This window comes from Taudactylus pleione, unplaced genomic scaffold (genome assembly GCF_031769625.1).
Source record: "Taudactylus pleione unplaced genomic scaffold, aTauple2 ptg000481l, whole genome shotgun sequence".
Classification (NCBI taxonomy): Eukaryota; Metazoa; Chordata; class Amphibia; order Anura; family Myobatrachidae; genus Taudactylus; species Taudactylus pleione.
Window position 1 is genome coordinate 3,445,722 of NW_028284883.1, and position 20,984 is coordinate 3,466,705.

The 20,984-nt window shown below is 42.1% G+C and overlaps 1 protein-coding gene across 1 annotated transcript in view; it reads right to left on the reverse strand.

The window, feature by feature from the left end:
* Positions 1 to 14,927, reverse strand: part of LOC148502865 (cytochrome P450 2G1-like) — a 34,714-nt gene extending 19,787 nt beyond the window's left edge. Inside the window, exons 1-4 of the mRNA XM_088449287.1 lie at positions 14,851 to 14,927; positions 8,722 to 8,950; positions 7,125 to 7,287; positions 4,570 to 4,719 (exon numbers count right to left, since the gene is read on the reverse strand). Coding sequence (XP_088305413.1) covers positions 4,570 to 4,719; positions 7,125 to 7,287; positions 8,722 to 8,901 — 493 coding nt within the window. The 5' untranslated portion in view covers positions 8,902 to 8,950; positions 14,851 to 14,927. The remainder of the gene's footprint in view (positions 1 to 4,569; positions 4,720 to 7,124; positions 7,288 to 8,721; positions 8,951 to 14,850) is intronic.
* Positions 14,928 to 20,984: the final 6,057 nt, after the last annotated feature.

The window sequence follows — 20,984 nt, forward strand, 5'->3', positions numbered from 1 at the left end:
GTTACCACCCACAGCTTTAGCGACCGACCAGGTTGATGGTCGCGATGGTCAAGACCATCGCGATCATCGGGGCTTGCGATGAGACCCTAAGGTTGGGTCTCGGCAACCGCAAGCCCCAGGGAGCTTCCTGCTCTTATCGAGTAGGAAGCTCCACACTGACATTACTTCTGATGTCAGTGCGGCCCCCACAAAACTGCAGGCGTTCCGTCTGGAACGCCTCCGTTTGTGTAGCTACCCCCCTGCCCCGCCTACAAAATGGGGCGAGCTGTTGATCACCATCGACAGCCGCCCCTTTTGTAGTGAGCTCCGGAGCGAGAGAATTTCTCTCTCGCTCCGGGGCTTGCACGTGCGCAGTGCGGCCGCTGCGCGTGCGCAGGGCCTTAACATCGACCCAGTTGCGAGCGCTCAGCGCTTCCGACCGAGTCTGAATGAGACCCTAAGTCAGCATCACATGCCATTCAAGTTAAAATTTACCTTCATTTTGATTTGTGAGGATTGTACTACTCAACTACATAGGATCTGTATACAGATAATGTACCCAGAACAATACTGAAGAAGCTCTTTGGAAACTAGCCAGTTCTGGGAAAGCCCTCCTTCACCTTTGGCCAATCCTCACAATACATGAAAAAACCTATGCCTCTTGTCAATCCTCATATTAAATAAAATAAATAGAAAACAAATGAATAAATGAGTGAATTTACCCCATTAAATCATAATAAATTTAAAATTGGAGGTAAAAGATCCAAGGTTAGAGAAGAAAGAAAGTATAATATTTGCAGAAGTTACAATTACATACTTCTCCTTGTATAATTCTAAATATACATTTGATCATACAGAAAATAGCCACATTGTTTTCTCACTCTATTCCCAATAACTTGTCTGTCTCTAGCTATAATTAAACAGTATTTGTTTGCTACCAGAGTTTTATCAGGTATAGTATAGTATATTATAAGAGTATTAATTTAGGGGTGGTCTTAAGAGAGAGAGATGTTATGAACGAAATGGGTCTAAAGTCCCGGCGGCTGAATCCCCTCCCTGGGGGTGCCTAACCCTAAGCCTTCCACCTAGGGGTGCTTAACCCGCTATGCTACGCTACCTAAACCTAACGCTCCCCCACGCGAGCTAACGCTAAGGGCGCCCCGGACTTACCTCTTTCGGTCTGTTGCCCTTCGCCATTCCGGCGTCAGGATTAAGATAGGTGTCAGTATTTTGACGCCTATCTTAAGTTCCGATTGACTTGAGACCGACGGCAACGCAGCCGTCAGTCTCATAACTACATCCCATTATAAACACCTCACATACAGTTTCAGTTGTACTTTATTTGACGAGTAATTTGTGGAAGTGAAATAGAGGGGATCTATTGCTTTCCTACCAATTAGCTACAAGGCAGCTTGCCCTGTGAGTAAGTGCAACTATATGCTGTACTTAAGGTAGTTCTGATGTCATGACTTTATCGTAGTCCCATATGGCTGCTTCCAAAAAAATTCAAATCTGGGGTGAGCTCAGACCATGAGGAGGTCGAATTAAGCTGACATTGCTGTTGTTTCATCACCAGTGCTTTGCAAGTCAACCCCCTACCCTAGTGGATAATTGAATTGATCCTTAAATGCTTGCTCATTAAATTATGGGATTTTGTCACCAGCAGGTGAATTACTTAAACATCAAAGCAAAACATGAGCTAGCAGTGATGGGGGTGGTATCATTTCTTTCATTATGTCAACATGAGAATGTTGACATGGTCTTAATGTCAACACTGGACATTTTCTTAATGTCGACACAGATGTTATGTCTTTTCAGTGTAATTCTGTCCCATAAACCCAATCCTAACGGTAACCATAAAGGTAACCCTAATTCTAATGGAAATATCAACATTATGACAATTCTTTCAATGATGACATTTTGCAATGTTCACATTAACGAGGTTGAATTTTAATTTGTGTTCATTTTAGCACCCTGAACCTGTCACAACCCATGCAGTTCCTCTTTCCTGCCTGTGCTTTGGTGCATCTAGCACAGTCTGGTCTGTATCTCAGCAGTTTGTTGTGTCAGCTGCATGTGCTAGAAGCACCAGAGCAACGAGTGAAATGCCAGGCAGGAAAGAGAAACTGTACTGGTTGTGACAGATGCAGGGTGCTAGATTGAACGACTTTGTCACTTTTGACCTTCTGCTGTTGACATTGTGAATGTTGACACCTTAATTGGAGATATACTGATGGCATACTCCAGTGATAGCCTGTATATAAAACAGTTATGGTTGTTTTCCATGCAGAAGTTTTGTTTATGGTCCTGCTTAAGAGCCTGATTATGAGTCACATGTAAGGCGGTCTCAATTCTGGCCCTTTTCAGAAATTGGAAATCCTATGAGGACATTCACCTGTATTCTGAGCGTCAGTGTTAATTTTGTCAAGGATTTCAAATTTAGTTTTAGTCTTAGTCGCTTATTTAAAATTGTAGTTGGTATAAAGACACATTTTAGTCTCTCTTTTATGTTTTAGTCAAGATTTAGTCAGTGGACCTCAGTTTTTATTTTAGTCTAATTATAGTTATGTTTTAGTCAAAATTTTTGCGAAGATTTAAATGATACTGTAACGGATTTTACTGAAGAACTTTTCTCTAAAATTCCCTTGAGAGCTTGAAGTCAGCATACCTTTACCTATGTGTTTAGTATTCTAGGCTCATTGGGGTAGATATATTATAGCTGCACTTACCGTGACGCTATAACGCTACCCGCTTCGCCTCTTTACCGAGGCGAAGCAGGAAGCACTACCGATGAGATGTATAAACATCTCATTGGCTGGAGAGGGGGAGCGTTAACTCCCCCCTCCGGCGCTACTCGCTAGAGACAACAGCGCATCAGCCTAGTGCTGATGTGCTGTGTCTCTTCCCGGCCAGCTCCACTGAGCATGCGCGGGATCTCGCAAGTATCGCGAGATCCCCGCGTGGAGCCTGGAGCCGGCAGCCACCGCAGCAGGGACAGCACTGTCCCTGCTGTGGGGATAGGCTAGCCCAGGCTGTAGCTGTCGGTAATGTTGTGACCGTTGTGACCGTTCGTACATAGCCCAGGCTATCGGCGCTGCTATCTTGTAGATAGCAGCGCCGATAATGACAGGGGCGCATAGCGCCCCTGTCAATTACCGCCCAGACCCCCGATCTTACATCGGGGAGAAGCGGTATCAGCGCACATAACGTGCGCTGATACCGCTTCTGGGCTTCGTATATCTACCCCCTTAGGCAGAGTAAGAATGTGTTATACAAATGAATGTCTTAAGTTAGTTAGATTCATGTTAATTTTGTCAAGGATTTTAAATTTAGTTTTAGTCTTAGTCACTTATTTAAAATTGAACACAGATCTCGTCGTAATTTTTGTTATTAAAATGTTTATATTTTCATTATCATCACAATTTAGTTCTTAAAAAAAATGTACTGTAGCCGATGATTACTTTTAGTAAAAATTTGCATCGACAAAATTTACACTGTTGAGTTGGACACTCCTATGCATCCATCATTACTATTATCTGTACTCAGACAAGCTCCATCCTTGGTGCAGGAGACCTAACTGAAATTGGACAGCATAATATGCTTATGTCTGAATAGACTGCAACTCTGTCTACATGCCCATGGGTTGCTTCCACTATGTGCAAAAGACCTTGCTGCTCAGTGGCGTCACAAGGGGGGGCTGCGGGCCGCATACTTGTGACACCAGCCGAGGGGTGACACCAAAGCGCTGACTCCTCTGCAGTGACAGAAGCAGGGTGCTACACTGTAACATTAGCCAGCAATGCAAATAGACTGGTCCCCAGGGGCAGTCCGCATCTCTGTCACCCCCAGAGTGACTATAAGGGGAGTTCAGGCCATGTGACAATGCCCCTGCCCATGAGGCCCCACACCCCCACCAGCGAGGTCACGCTCGCTTTGACTGGCGTGCAGCTACTATCCTGCCCGCACCAGGTGCCACCCAGGGGAGGCATGCCACTGCTCCGGCCACCTAGTAACACTCATTTAACCATATGTCTGAAGCGGCCTAAATGCAGCCAACTCAGTATTGCATATATAGGCTGCAGCACAAGCAGTTTGCTAAAGATCACCAGAACCATTCACATTCAAGATTAGATGCAACACAGAATCAGGCCCTACATTTATTAAAGCAATATGGATATCTGATCCATTCCATCACCTGTATACTCCACTTTAAGCTGCCATTAATAAAATGTGATACCACTTAGCACATCACATGTGATACAACATTAATAACTCATGGAGCCATGCAGTCCTTCTCATGTCACTATACTGAATTTGTACTGATGCATTTTTTTAAATACTTCTTGAATTTTCATTCTTATTCTGGATGTATTATAAATTCCTTTTTGTTTGAAGAAAACTACATCTACTAAAAAAATGGCTCCTTTTTTTGCAGTTGGTTAGTACTGAAAAAGCATTAAATGGGAAATGCTTTAATAACATTCTGCTATATTTTCTGACCTCCACCCTACCTCTAGTTTGAGGTTTCTTAATATTAATTTCTAGACTTTCAATGTTTAATTTGTTAATACAATGTACAACTCTACTAACCTTCATTCTTCCTTAATTCTTCCACCAAATACTGTGCTTCCTCTTGAATCCGCTCCTCAATGCTCCTTTTCCCCATTCCAAAATTCCTCATTGTAGAGAGTGAGAATCGGCGCATCTGTTTCCAGCGTTCCCCACTGGTCAATATCACTCCTGTGAACAAAGAAATTTTAACCCCCAGCAATCGTAGTTGATATACAAACTTTCTGAATTTCTTAGCTAATTGGTGTCAGGTTCTTGCTGCACTTATAATAAACACAATTGTCTTTCATACAAGAGACAGAAACATGCCACCAGAAGACAGTAAGTGTTGTGGAGGTAGATAGTCTCTATTGTCAAATCTACTCCTGAAGAAGTCCCCAGAGACTACAAGTGGGACGAAACATGTTGAGTGGGAGATTGAACCACCTGTAAATTACCTCCACAACACTTACTTTTAATATCTATATTATACGAGTCTTTTTTGTATTTCTAATTAAATATTGTGTATGTAAAAAAAGTATCACACGATCTTGAGGCTCTCTCTTTTATATTTACATATCTATCTTGGAGCTGACTTATGTTTAAGGAGAAGAGATCTTATTTACATTGCTGTATGAAAATGGTCATCCGGTACGAGGCTTACATTTATTTGGGTGTTGGTGATTGCTATTTTCTCTGACACCATTTCTATTTTGGTATAATCAGCACAGTTCTATATTCTTGACACATTGTGTATGTTAAAAAGCGTATCACAAGATCTGGAGGCTCTCTCTTTTATATTTACATATCTACCTTGGAGCGGATTGGGGCTTAAGGAGAAGAGACCTTAATTACATTGCTGTATGAAAAAGTGTTATCCGCTACGAGGCTTACATTTATTTGGGTGCTGGTGATTGCTGGTTTTAATTTTCTCTGACACCATTTCTAGTCTGTGCAATCAGCACAGTCTCATATCTTATATTAAGACTTTATATCAGGTTACACTATGTTGGTTTTTATTCTCTTCTTTTTTTGAGATATACATCTGGGACATTATACACGGAGATCCCGTCAGGATAAAGATTATATGGACTCTATATGAACAGTGTTGTTGCTAAATATCTAAAAAGAACTGGTACACTGAAGGCGCCGTTCCTTCACTATTTTCCTAAATCTTTAAATGATTGTTTGAATAGATCATAGGTGGATTGGCAGCCACCTTAAAAAGGGAGTGTCCATACTTGTATGTGTATAATTATTCACTTTTTTATCTTTATTTATATTGCATGAGCTTTGTGCATCACTTACACTATTTTATCTATCTATCTATATATATATATAATATATATATATATATATATATATATATATACACACACACAAATACGGGCACTATAAAAATCATGCCCAGTCAATTCATAACATCGCTGGCGATATGATTTTATAGTACCCATATTTGAGCTTAAATAATTTGGTGAGAGCTGCAGCGCCATATTATGTGAGATTTATTTTTTATTGTTGTATGTTAATCTATGTATGAAATTCTTATTAAATATATTTTACAAAAATGCAAGAGTTAAGGCCGTGGCTAGGGTGGTGTGGTCGGTGACACCGCACAGAACTGCCTTTATACTTGCAAACTCCGGCAGGGGGGTTCACCAATGCTTTTTCTCGCACAGAGCACCAAAATGTCTAGTTACAGCTCTGTTTGTTATGTAGTACTAGGAACAGATGAGAGGTGAGGTAAAATTTGTCTGGATTTTCAAATGGGGAGTCTGTGTAGCTATAATCTAGTTTGAAGAACTTAACTATATGCAAAAAATTGAAGAGGGTTAAACCTCAAGGCTGTAGGCGGCATATGTGCTTGTCAGTTGTTTGTCTTGAGCCTATAGCCACTGAAGGGGCGTGTCAATCTCTTTGTGCTTTTAGGCATTGGATGGAAGGCCTAAGCCACTTCGTTTGGTGATTTCCCCATCCTTCCAACCCCTTTTTTATGGTTTTGGCTTGTTTTGAGGTTTTGGTGTTGACTATTTTGGGCAGGGAATGAAAGGAAGTCTTGGTACAATATTAGAAATTTTTGTTGCATTCAAATTTATTGATGGGTAGTTGGCTGTACCACACTGACAAGGTCAGCCTCACCCCCCTGACAGGTGGGTAGTCAAGATTTAAGGTTGAGTTGGATACCTTTGTTCTGTAGATATTGACTTTTGGCATCCTAGGCACTATATTGATCATCCAGCACACCACCAACTTTCCAACGACTATAGCGACCTGCAATCAGCAATCTCGGGTCCCTATAGTAGCCTGCTCGATATAGAGAGGTTAGCCAGCATGCACAGCCGATGGATGATAACGCTATCGTCCATACATGCCCACGCATCGCTGGTCATTGATAGGTAGCAAAATATGCACGATTTGAATGATATGAATGATATCGTTATCGTTCATATCGTGCATTAAAATCGCTATGTGATATTTTTTATAAAGTCATATGTCTAATGGTGTAACATGTCCATGTACTGTACCAATTTGTGAAGTGTCAGTTATTGGTTCAGTTGCTATAATACTGTGAATCTAAAGGAAGTCTGGTTACTCACCACAGCCTTTGAAGAGCATGTTAGCAAGTTCTACTTCACCTCTAACACTGAATGTATCCCCGTGTGTTATCAAAGCTTCCTTCACACAGTCATACCCAGCCAAGATCACCGTAGGTGCATTTGCTAGGTAAATGGTAAACACGGGACCATAAATCTCACTCAGCTAAAGGGAAAGCATAACATACAGATAATTGTATCATGATACATACTGTATGCTCTTTAGAACATACTCTAAAGCAGTGTTTCTCAAACTCAGGCCTCAATGCACCCTAACAGTCCAAGTGTTAAAGAAATCCATGGTTGAGCACAGATGGTTTAATCAAATTGACTGAAGTACTAATTAAATCAAAGCAGGGGCACCGAGAGCCCAGCACACGCTGCTGTGTGCTGGGCTGCACTGGTAGACTGCTCGCAGCTGCTAAGCAGTCTCCTATATCTGTGGGGGGAGCGATCAAGCTGATTGCACCCCCCCACTGGTTAGGTTATGTACCAGGCTGTCTTTGTAGTAAGAGATTTGTGTAAAACATATGTAAAAGTCCTGCCCGTAACATAGAAAATTTACAACATATCTGGTCTCTTTCATAAAGAACACCTATAGCCAATATGTTAACCCTAAATTGTATAATCTGCTCAGCCTGCTTGTCTCTACACTGCTGGTATCAGAAATGGGGAGGCAAAACCATGTGGCTTCCTTGGCAGTGACTGGGAGATGGCTGAAGTGAATGCTAAAAAATCAATTACATGGGTGTGTAATGGGAGTATCACCGGTGTTTCAGTGAAAGTTGATATGTTCCCAAAAACACAACCACAGCCACATAGGCCATGTTCAGACGTAGACACTCCACTTGCCATAGGGCAGGTGCAAGTGTCAATGGTGGCATGTCCAGATCCACTGGTGGTGTTACAGCTTGCATGAGCACTGAAGTAAGCGTCTCAGGGTTTGCACATTCCAGTGCACGCTAGTACTTAAGGGGAGGGCTGAATCTAGCATTTCCATATTATTGCAGCTTCGGCGCCAGATGGTAGATTTAAACTCTCATCCAGAAGTTTTCCCATTTTGAAAATAAATCTCAACCAATGTTTTACTGTCAGAGTTTACTGCTAAACTCTTACATCTCCTTTTTTCCTAATAAAAATAATGTATGCAAGGGAGGACAGGAGAGAGGTGTCTCCGGGAGGGAGCTGAATGTCTGCGCACAACGGGGGGGGCGTGGTCAGGTAATGATGCCACATTGGGGGTGGGGCCACATGATTGCATAATTGTGGCTCTGCCCCCTCTTCACAAGGGCAAAAATAATGGCATTGTGAAGCAGGGGGCGGAGCCTCGATGACACAATTCAGGGCAAAATGCATCACCGGCCCCTGCTGCGGGGGTTTCTAGCTTATTTGGGGGGGGAGTAGGGAGGGCTGGTGGCCGCCGAGAGGCTTTCCTGCCTTTCCGGGGGCCCGGGAGCAGCACCCAATGATCGGAGGGTCCCGGCCAAATCGGGAGGAGGCAAGCCTGGTATGTGGTGTACACAATAACTAGTTTTGGACATATTCACACAATGTTTTATAAGACACCATAATGGTTTTATTGTGTCCATAAAGCACTCACCTTCATTAAAGACTGAGGCATTTCTTTTGTGCTCACATGCAGCATAGTTCCCACTACAGGCAGTGGGGGTGGTCCAGGGGGCATGTTTTTCCTCCTCAGTTTGCTCCTCCATGAGAAGAAGTATAGGACGAGGCTGACACAGACAACTAGGATAAGAGTCCCGGATACTCCAAGCTCCATGGTAATCTCAGATCAGCAGAGTTGTACTTACTGTAGCTATTGTATAAGACTGTGGAGAATAAATCAACTGAATGTATGTTGTGTGAGACAAACCAGGTTTGCACTATACAACCCGTCATCTGTAAACTCTGTCACTCCAAAGTATAATATTAACCCAGTGATACATTGAGATCAGAGAGTAAAGGGAAGTGGATCAAGTTACAGTACATAATGCAGTTCTCCCTATAAGGGAGCTGAGAGTTAACATATACATTATGTCACTGTGTCAGTTGTGTAACCCAACGCTGCAAATAAATCACTTGGGGGTGGGGCAATGATACTGCAATATAATAATACACATGAAAATAAAAAATGTACTGTACATCTGACATGATTATCTAACCATGGAAGGCACATATATGAAATAAGTTTGTGTTCTATCCCCCAAAAACAACCATAGAGGATGCCTGCAAATATTACGGATCCCCAGGATTTAAGAAGAAGGGATTACTGTATGGTAATTCAAGATAGCTTGCAGGTGTGGACCTTGAAGTAACAACTAAATATTTCATCACAATGTGGGTCCGATTTACTACGGATCACAATACTGCGTACGCACGCCGTTCAACTGCGATAGCAAGCAAATCCATTGCGATCGCAATGCAAACTCAGCACTACCTAAGGAGCCCAGTTTACAATACGCACATCTGTAATACTTCGCAGAGTAGCAAAACCATCGGTACAATGAGACTCCTACGCACACTTGCACAAGCCCTGACCTTACTGAGAAATTGCTAACAGTCACACACGCTATGAGACCTCAGGCTGCATATGGCTTCGCAGTGGGTAATTTATGCACGCCCCTGTAATGGAAATGAAACGCACTGGCACACCTACGTTCGCACAACCACCCTCGTCACCACCCACAAATTGCATTTCCTGTCAATCACTCTGCGATGGGTCTGTGTAGCCTTTGCGATCGCAGTCCCGATCGCAGTGGCCAGCTCGCACACGCGCACTGCGATGGATACGCATGCACAGAAGGCAACAATCAGCCGATTGCGTGCATAATCACAGTTGCGAACGGTAGTGAATCAGGCCCTTTATCAGAAGATAAGTAACAGCAAACAATTGACTGGCGGACTGATTCGGAGAAGTTTGCAGATCGAGAGATGGTTTGCCATTGCACATGCGCACGCAGAGCAATTGTTTTGCAACTACACTCGCAAAGAGGATTCAATCGCAAAGTGAGTGACATATAGTCAGCGTTTGGAGGCGGTAACAGGTGGTGGCTAGGCAAACGCTGGTGTGTCTGACCATTTGAGCACCATTTCATTGGTGTGCATAAATTAGCTGTAGCAGTCTCCTTCTCAGTATGAGAGCTCTCTACGTGTCAGGCGAGATGCTGTGTCCAAGACAGGTGTCAGACTTGCCGCATATGCTCAATGGCTGCCCGATCTGCGTCAATATTACCAATGTTTACACTGGTGCACGACGTCGGATGGATATGAGAAGGCAGCAGTGAGTGTCCCTATATAAGCCTTGGATGGAGATAAAGCGAACAGTGATAAAGTCCCAACCAATCAGCTCCTACCTGTCACTTTACAGGCTGCTTTTGAAAAATGACAGTTAGCAGCTGATTGGTTGGGACTTTATCTGTATCCACTTTATCTCCATCCAGGACTTAGTAAATAGACCCCTTAACCTTGGAGAGAGATACAGTGGACGGAGATAAAGTACCAGCCAGTCAGCTCCTTACTGTCACTTTACAGGTTGTGTTTGAAAAGTACAATAGGATAGCAGCACTAAGTAGATGTAATAAAATTAATTTAATACAATACACAATAAATAATAATCAAGAATATAAACTCAGTACTGAGAGAAAATATAAACTCAGTACTGAGAAAAATGATGAATAATAAATTCAGCATAAAACATATAAAATATGTAGATTGCATACATAAGGCATAAGCTTGAGAAACCCTGTAGGCACTAGATATAGCAGCAGGACCAATTCAATGTGCACCGTAGGAAAAAGTCATATATGGGTGGCAAAGTCCAGTGTTAGTATAGGTATATTACCCGTCTCAGAACACAACGGTAAAGGATACTTAGTTAGCGATGGTCTTCATGGATATTATAGTCCAACGCAAACAGATGAAACCTCGTGTGTTTGAAAACTGACAGTTGGGAGCTGATTAGTTGATACTTTATCTCCGTACACTGGCCCTGATCAGAGCAGGACGCTCTGACAGAGCGCTCGCTCTGAATCAGGGCCGGGCTATTTTTTTTTTTTAACTGCCTCCTGGCCGCTCGCATAACTGTAGGTGACCACCCACAGCTATAGCGAGCAGTCAGGAAGATGCTCGCGAAGGTCAAGACCATCGCGACCATCGGGCTTGCGACGAGACCCTTGTGGTAGGGTTTCGTGGCCGCAAGCCCCAGAGAGATTTCAGCTCTAACAGAGCCGAAATCTCTCCCACTGACATCACTCGTCACATGGGAACGCCTCCTTTTTTTGCAGCCACTCCCCCATCCCGCCCACCAAAAGGGGGCATGCTCTCACTCAACATCGACAGCACGCCCCCTTTGTAGCGAGACCCGGAGCAACGGAGTGCCCGTCGCTATCCGGGTCTCACGCATGCTCACGACGGAGTCGGCTCCGTCGTGCGCATGCGCACTGGCCCACCATCGACCCGGATGCGAGTGCACAGCGCTTGCGACCGGGTATGAATCAGGCCCACTGTATTTATCCCCTAAGCTTAGTACATAAACCCGTTAGTATTTTGGTCCCTTTATTGTGAGGTCAGAATACAGTAACAGTAGTCATGCTGTGATCCCCATACCACAGCTCACTTGTGACTAATGTGGCCTGATTAGGAGGTGGAGGAAATGCCGATGTTTGCACGGTTGGCTGATGGTTTTTGTACTGTGGATGGATCTGAGTGGAACAGCGCATGCATCCTGTTGTGTTAGAGATGGTGGTTGCAGTAAGGACACAGGGCCTGATTCAGACCCGCTCGCAAGTGCTATGCGCTCGCTAGCGGGTCGATGTTTGGCCACTGCACATGCGCACGCCGGAGCCGGCTCCGACGTGCGCATGCGCGAGACCCGGCTAATGACGGGCGCTCCGTCTCTCTGGGGGGGCAGATAGACCGCCGGGGACCGGGAGGCTTGCCTACCTTTCCGGGAGGCCGGGAGCAGCACCCGATTTTAGGGAGGCTCCCGACCAAATCGGGAGGGTAGGCAAGTATGAAGAAGAGATTCGCCATCTACAGTACCTCCAGCTAAAAGTTCTCCTACATTTCACAAGCACTGCAGCAATTTTCCTTTCTCCATCACCATTTCAGGATGACAATAGAGGAAGATATTAAATGATAAATACTGCAAAACTGTTTTCCTAACCAGAATTTTTTTTTCCAGTGGAACTAATATCCCAAATATGAGCTTCAAATACCACTACACATATGTACCAATATTATTATTATTATTATTATTATCCTTTATATACATGGTTCCACAAAGGTTCCGCAGTGCCTAACAAAACACATATACAAATGATCACAACAGTGACTTACAGTACAAAACAATGCATGGTTAATACACATTGCTGCATCAGCGATCATGTAACTCAAATAAGCAGCAGGGTGGCAGAAATCAATGGTTAGGTGTCGTTACATTAGATGATAGTATAAATCAGAGAAAGAAAAACACATTGGGAAGGGACCCTGCTCGTGAGCACTTGCATTCTAAAGAGGAGGGACAGACAGAAAGGGCTGACACAGATGGGGCAGATAGTTAGCATAGGACAGAGTGTTAGATGAGAGAGGGAAGGCTTTGATGAAGAAATGGGTTTTGAGAGCCCATTTGAAGTTTTGTAGAGAGGTAGATAGTTTGATAGGGAGAATGAGAGAGAGAATACTCAATACTGGTGACTAGATTACTCTTAAACTGCATACACATGGTACGATCTGTTCAGTGAACAATATCGCTGAACGACTTCCTTTGAACTTTCTGTAGTGCAGGAAAATGATATTGGGTGTATACACTAAAGCTGCATACACACATAAAGATTTTCTGTCCAACCATCCAACTAGTTGATTGGTTGGAATGAAAATATGGTAAGGTATAAAAGCAAATGACAATCAGCAATTTGCTCCCAAATGCTGGAAAATTTACAAAACTGTTGTTTGAACAAATTGTTTAGATCAAACATTTAACAAACTTGTCTGACGACCATTTTCATCTGTTTTCTGGCATTTAGGAGCAAATTGCTGATCATCATTTACTGCCATACGTTACTAGATTGCCATTCCAACCAATCAACTAGTCGGATGGTTGGACAGAAAATCTTTAGGTGTGTACCCAGCTTAAAAGAGATCTCTGTAAGATATTTTTCAGTGAAGTAATCCTACCACAACTCTGAACAGGCAAATCTTGATGAAATTGTCCAAGTTGGCCTGCATGTATGGACGACCATAGATATCGCTGTTGTCCAATGCGGGAGCGCGCATCGTTGGTCGTTCGTTGATCATTCGCTGCATAAAAATGAACAATATTGTTCATAGATATCGTACCGTGTGTACACACCATTACCTTTGCTTGCCAGTATTGTTGGGCTGCCCCGGTAACATTTTAATAACTTGCTTTTGCAACAGATTTTCTATCACTGTGATAGAAAATATGTGTTCTCATCACCCTATATTAATACATAGGGGCCTTGGTCTAATCTCTGTTACCTGTGTCTCACTAACAGTAGTCATTATGAGAACTAATACAAGGGATTACTAATAGTAACTAGATGTTTACTTTTTGTTTTTAAATTACAGTAGCAACAATATAATTAGAAACAGATTGTTAAAAAAAGCAAAACATTTTAATTAATGGGATGGGTGTTGTTAGAAATATATGACAACAACCACAAATATAACACTATTTTTATTAACACTAAACTAGCAAATAAATTATATATTTACTTTTTTTAGTAGTAAATAACATTGCAATTTTTTAATGCACGTGAAATGTCAAAAAACCTCCCATGTCTTGGCCCTAGAGCAGACGGGTATTGCCAAAACATGGGAGGGATGTATCCTACTGAAGTACAGTATAGCTAAAGTCCCCCATACATCTGCGATGGATTGGGGCAATTACCCAATCCCAGATGTTGCTGGGTTCCCTGATTTGATGATACTGACCAAAATATGATTGTAATCAGCAAATTTTTTACATTAAATATTTCATAGATTACCCAACAGATCGTTGAACATTTCCAACTAGTTTCCAACTGGTGGATCTGCGGCTCCGGTCATATCAGGGACTGGGGAAATGGCCGTCTGATGTATGAGGCCTTTTACAACAGGAGTAGTCAACCTGTGCCACTTTGTATGCTGTAGAACTACACAACCCAGCATTCCCTGACACAGTTTTGCAGTTATGGCATACTAAAACAGTTTCATGGCATGCTGGGATGTGTAGTTCCACAGCAGCTGGTGTTCCACAAGTTGTTTACCCCTGGCTTAGAACAAGCTCAAGGGCACTTTAAAACTATCAGAGAAGTTTTTTGTGCATTTTAGTTTTTATATAAAACTTTTCTTTTCGGATGTTTCTATAAATGTACCTTAATATGCGTAGCAGCCTTTGCAACTGTTTTATAATGATGAATCTCCTACATATGGCATACACCATTCACACACAGCAAATACAGTATTACAGGGTGTCTGCTTCCACCATACACAGGTGGACGTCCACCTTAACATTGTTTAGTTTGTTCTTAGTAGTACCTGCGGTTTTGCAGCTGATTGTGACCGTGAGGAAGTAGTAATGAAGCTATTTTTATGTAATGAATTATACTTCAAGTTCAAACATATTTATTTTCACAAAACCATTGTAATAATTTGCACAACATTTTACTGTATATACTGTATCTCTTCTCTCATATCATCAATGTTTTATCTGTCTCCAAATACTTACTGTGTTCTATGACCACAACCAGGGAGGCTTGGATTGAATTAGACAAAACATTCCACAACACACCCAAGTTCCTGTAACACTAGCAGAGATAATGTTAACAGCGGCCAGAACCAGGGAGGATACAGTTAAGAGCCGTGCAAAGGAGGGAGGACTTCCTGTTGCACAATATATGGTTCCCATAACTCCTCTGTTGTTCTGCCAGGAATACTGACAGCAACTGACAGCACTCAGGTGGATCTCGTATATGTACAGTATTTACTTCTGTGTTTGTGTTGCATTTTCACCCACTCACTAAGAAAGCAATATCCTGCAGCATATGGCTCTTATCCCCATCCCTGTGAAAGCTATTTAGTTTATATAGAATTATGAATGTGACAGTGCTCCATCATCTAATCTAGGGCTTACTTAAATCTTGTCCTTGGAACACAATAAGGGCTATTTCACACACAACGGGTTTCTCCGTCTCGCAAAAAAATGGACAGATTTTTACAGTTATTTACCATTGTTTAACATTATTTAAGTGGATGTAACAAATATATTAGGGCTTTCACACTGCACGTCCATGGCACGAATGGATAACCACTGACTTGGACAGCTTTAGTTTTGTAGTTTTTATTTTGTAGATCGAAAAGAGATTTTTAACACATGGCTAAAACATCACACATGGCACAAAACCGCTGTGTGTGAAAGAAACTGATCCTCAGGAAAAAAAAATTTAGTTTTTTTTCTGCCCAGAGAAAACCGTTGTGTGTGAAATTGCCCTAACAGTGCATGATTTCTGATTCTCACAGAATCACAAGTGCAATAATTGGAACCACCTTTTGGATTTTTTAAATGTATCAGTTCAGTAATGCTCAACCTGTGCTCCAGTAAGGAGATATGGAAAACATGCACTGTTAGTGTGTCCCGAGGAATAGATTTGAGGGGCATATCTATAATGGGTGTAGGGTGTGCAGTGCACATGGGCCCTTGGGTCTAGGGGGGCCCACACACATATTTTTTAATACTTACCTCTCCGAAGTCCCGCGTTGGCTGTAGCGCTGCACAAAACACCTAGAAAATGGCCATCGCGGACATTTTTCCAGCGTTTTGTGCATTCAAAGTAGGGAAATCATTGAGAAAATGGCAGCCACACCATTTTCTCTTTGACCTGTGCATGCGCAGAAGACTCTGGGCACAGAATAGTGCCCAGAGTCTATTGCTACGTTTAGTGCACAGCCGACTACTGGAGAGAGGGCCCTGGATGGGGAATGCACATGGGCCCCCTCTTAATAGGCTTCTGTTTATGTAGCAGCATATATAATTCAGTTGTTCCCAAACTCTGTCCTTGAGGCACCCTAACAGTTCAGGTTTTGAGGATATACATGCTTGAGCCTAGGTGACTTAACTAGTAACACAGTCAAGTGATTTAACCATCTGGGCTCACAGTTTCCACAGTAGAACACTGAACGGGATGCATCAAGCATCATATTTTGAATGTGATACATCCCACTACTAATCTGTGTTTAAAACTGCAAAGGACAGCTCTTCTAATTAGGGTTGTGCGCCAACCCCTATGTTTTAGATTTGGATTTGGTTTTACAAAACCACCCTTGTGTGTTTTGGTTTTGGATCAGTATTTTTCTTAAAAAATCATAAAAACAGCTGAAATCACATAATTTGGGCCTGTTTTTGTTCCTACAGTATTATTAACCTCAATTACATTTATTTCCAGTAATTTTCCCGTCAATTTTGACCACCTCTGACTAAGCTAAGCAACAGCAGTGAGTGGCACTAACATGTGGCAGTTCAACTTCCAACATGGCACAGAGCGGCACTGCACTAGTAGACAGGATGGCAGTTTAATAAACTATACGATCCCTTGGGAAGTTTCAAATCCAATAATGTTTTCATTAATGAAGAACTAGGTCAGAGGCCTGAGGGAGTTGGAATATGTTTATGGACTGAAGATGGGGAAAGGATGGAAGGATTTATTTATTTATTGCAATGTTTTGATTCCTAAGAAAATTTATGAGAGAAGATCAATGTAGGATCAAGTTCTAAAAGACATCTTTGATCTGGAGGCGGTTTTTTTATACATCTAATAGAAATGCAGTGGCCTTGCTTGTGGAGGTGCTGCTAAATAGTACACACTGTAAACAGACATTTACTTTGTGCCCTGGGAGGGTGTGAGGGATAATGGGACCAAGACTTGCTGTTTACATCAGAGGAAAGCAGCCTGTAGTTCTCTAGTTGAACTACAGCTCCCAGCATCCATGCTGTTTGCCTGGCCTACTGGAAGTTGATTGTCAACAATGGGTTTCATGCCTCAGGTTACCTCAGCCTGCTTTACGCACTGTGTGTAACTTGTAAATATGTATGTAATGTGACCAATATACACAACTAATTTTTGTATTCAATGTATTTACACTTTATTGCACACATCCTGGCAGGAATATGCTCTGTGCCGCTACTCATATTTCTGGTGTCTCCCATGACTCCCACCATTTAAACAATCTACATTATCCATTTATTCCACTTAGAGTCACCTACATACAAAGGAGGCAGCTGTTTATTGAGCTAAACTGTTATTTATAACAAGTTATCAATTCACCTGGGTTCTGGGGCAACCAGTTGGGGTTGGGAGCAATGAGAAAAACTGGGTACATTTGAAAATCTACCATGTATTGCCTACCAAATCTACTTGCTGGTTCAGATTTTTTTTCAAGATAATTAAAGGGGCATATAGAGGATGCTGTCTGTGGCCATAAAATTTTTTGGACATATTTGTAATTCAGCAACTGCATGCAGAACATTTCAGTGCTGTGGCAGTTCAATTTCCAACATGGCACATCAGGAAACAAATGTTTTTATTATTCAAGAGGCCTGAGGGAGTTGGAGTATGTATGTAGTTGAAGGCAGGGAAAGGAAGGTTTGATTAGTAGTAAATTTAATTGAATTTTTTGATTCTGAAGCAATTTTATGATAGAGGAGGGGAGGGGAGGAGGGGAGGCATTAACAAAAAATATTTAAATCATTCACTTCAGTCCTTGCCCCAGAAGAATCCTTGAGTGCTACGCCTCCTGGGAGTGGATCTTCATCCCTGAAGGGGACCAGGAAGACTACTAGTAGTAGTTAAAAAAAAAACAATTGACTGTTAAACAATCCTTTGCAAGGGGTAGCAAGTATGACAGCAGTCACCCAGTTGCACAGCGGATCACTGACGCTATAACATCTATGCTGGTATTAGATGTGTGTCCAATATCTGCCAATAATGCAGTGGGTTTTAGACAGTTAATTGAGGTCCTGTGTTTCTCCTACCAAATCTCATCTAGGTTCCACATCACTAGAAAAGCAATTCCCAACCAGTACAGGTACGTTAAAAAAAAAACTTAGTGTCCTCCAAAATTCAGTTGAACCCACTTAACCACAGATATGTGAACAAGCAAAACAGAGCAAACACAAGATTACATGACTGTAGCAGCTCACTGTGTGGGTGTATTGCCTACAGCAGCACCAACAGCAGCAGGCAGGCTACTCTGTGTATCACCAGTTTCACTAAAAGGCATACTGCTGACAACCTTTTAGAAAAATCAGGGAAGTCATTGCAAAATGGCTTACCCTACTTGGACCTTCCTCAGGATTTCTGACTATGCCACCAAATTTGTGAGAGCATTACAGCTGGGTGAATCACGCAACCAACTTGGTGGTGCAATTTTTTTTTGTATTTTTTTATTTAAATGATAGGGCCATGCTGGACATTTTCACCATTCACCAGGTGCAGGTAGAAGATTCCAGTACCTGCAAGAAATGTTGAATTTGCCCTTCCACCAGCTGAAGATATAGTTGCAAGGTGGATCTCCACCCACATAAACTTCAGCGGATATAGGAACTGCAAAAAGCCATCCAAAGCTACACAGCGAACTATGACATACTAAGAGGAGGGGGAATATACCTTACTCAAGCTCAGTGGAAAATACTTTCTGTGTTGTACAAAGTGCTAAAACCCTTTGAAGTAGTCACCTGTGAAGTGAGCTCGGACACTGCCAGCTTGAGTCAGGTAATTCATCTAATTAGACTGTTGGAAAAGCAGCTTGAGAAACTGCAGACGGCGCTGAAACAAAGCAATTCCACTAAGAATGTCGGACTTGTAGATCAAGTACTTTATTCACTTTGTGAGGATCCAAGGGTTGTCAGGATCTTACAATTGAATCAATACATTTTGGCGACCATGCTGGATCATAGGTTTAAGTCATAAATGGTATCTTTCTTCCCAATGGACACAGATCTGAAAAGATGTAAAGAGCTGTTGGTAAGCAAATTGTCAGCTCAAGTGGAACATGATGCCGCAATGGCTTCTCCTTCAGTTTTTCTAGCAAGTGCATCTGCTGAAAAAAAACCCTAAACTTTTCAAAAAGACCCACTGGTGATGCGGATGAATCAACACAACCAAGTTTTGACATCTGGTCAGGTCTAAAAAAACTGCCTATAATTAATGAGACCTCTTCCATGAATCCATCTGATACAGTCACCTTCCAAAGAATGGTTGATGACTATTTTAATTTTTTTAATGATAGCACCCAAATAGGCATGTCAGACAGTCCATTTGACTACCGGCAGGAAAAATAGCCAATTTGGAGGCTCTTGCACACACTGCCTTTGCTTTACTTGAGCTACTCACCCTCCAATGTGTACTCAGAAAGTTTTCAGCACAGCCGGGAACCTTGTCAGCGATCGGTATAGGAGGCTACTTCCTCAAAATGTGGAAAAGATTATGTCCATCAAAATGAACTACAAATTCTACAAGAAAGACCTTTACCACCAATCACGTCCAAAAATTACAGAGACACCTGTAATGGTGGATTCCAGTGGGGGCAAATTATTATTGTGTGAAGATGATGTACGCACTGATGAGGGTGAGGAATTGGATTATGATGGCGACAACATCTTGCCTCTGTAAAGCCAGTTCATGCACATAGAAATCATGGCCAGCAATGTCAGCTGGCCATTGGCAGCTTGTTTTGTGGGGGCCCAAACAAATTAATCGCTCCATGATTGAGGATATTGTTGATGAAGGTGTTGTTTGTGAAGATGGCAAGTGCCTTGATCTAGCAGAGAGAAGAGAGCTAGCTGACACTGGACTGCTTGTTGTTACTTTTTTTAGCCAAAGTTTCTGAATTTTGCTAAAACATTTTTTTATGGAATTGCTGCAGATGACGTAACAGGGAGGAAATTCCTAGGAGGTTCTTAGATGGTTATGGTCCCTACTCCCTACCTCTACTTACTCTGGTTTTACAAAGGGTACAGTTGGCTTGACATTGTTGTCCGGATTTGGGTAGAAATAATTCCACACATAAGAAGTGAATTTTTTTGTCTTATGCCCAGGCATGACAATGGCCTTTTCCTTCTCATCGGCAACAACTGAATCTTCCACTGGTGCCTGATTTACACAAAGAACATCCTCATCTTCATCAACAACATCCTTATTAGCATCAGCTACACATATATCCTCCTTATCCTGGTGCACTTCCACAGAAGCATCCTCGATTCTATGTCAGCATGTTCACTTGTGCTTACATCATCATAATAGACAGAACCACTAGTCATAAATAAAAGCCATAGCCTTAGCCTTTCCTTGCCACTTAGTGTGGTGAAAGGCATATTGCCAATTTTATGTCTATCTGCAGCTAACATTCCCTTTGATGTTTTTTTTTTACCATTGTAAAAGTTTGCTTATTTTATTTTAGATGCCCTGACTTAAATCCTATATGCCCTTGGGCAACGGCTTTAGTATAGGACGTAGACAGACTAGTATCTTCATGACTGGTGGCACTGGCAGCAGCTCCAGTACTAGCATGTGGTTCTGCTCTTCTCTCAACTGATTGTTCTCCATGTCAATAAATACCAATGAAGTTGGGTACAACACATGTCAATTTGTATTTGTACCAAATATTACACTATGGTATCAATGATCTACAGCGTCACAATATATTTTTTTACTCCACTGCGCTACCACTCAGAGTGTCACAATACATGTTGAATATTACACTGCGTTTCCACTTAGTGTGTCACAATATTTTTATGAATACACTGCGCTACCACTTACAGTGTCACAAGCTTTTTATGAGTAAAACACTGCACTACCACTTACGGTG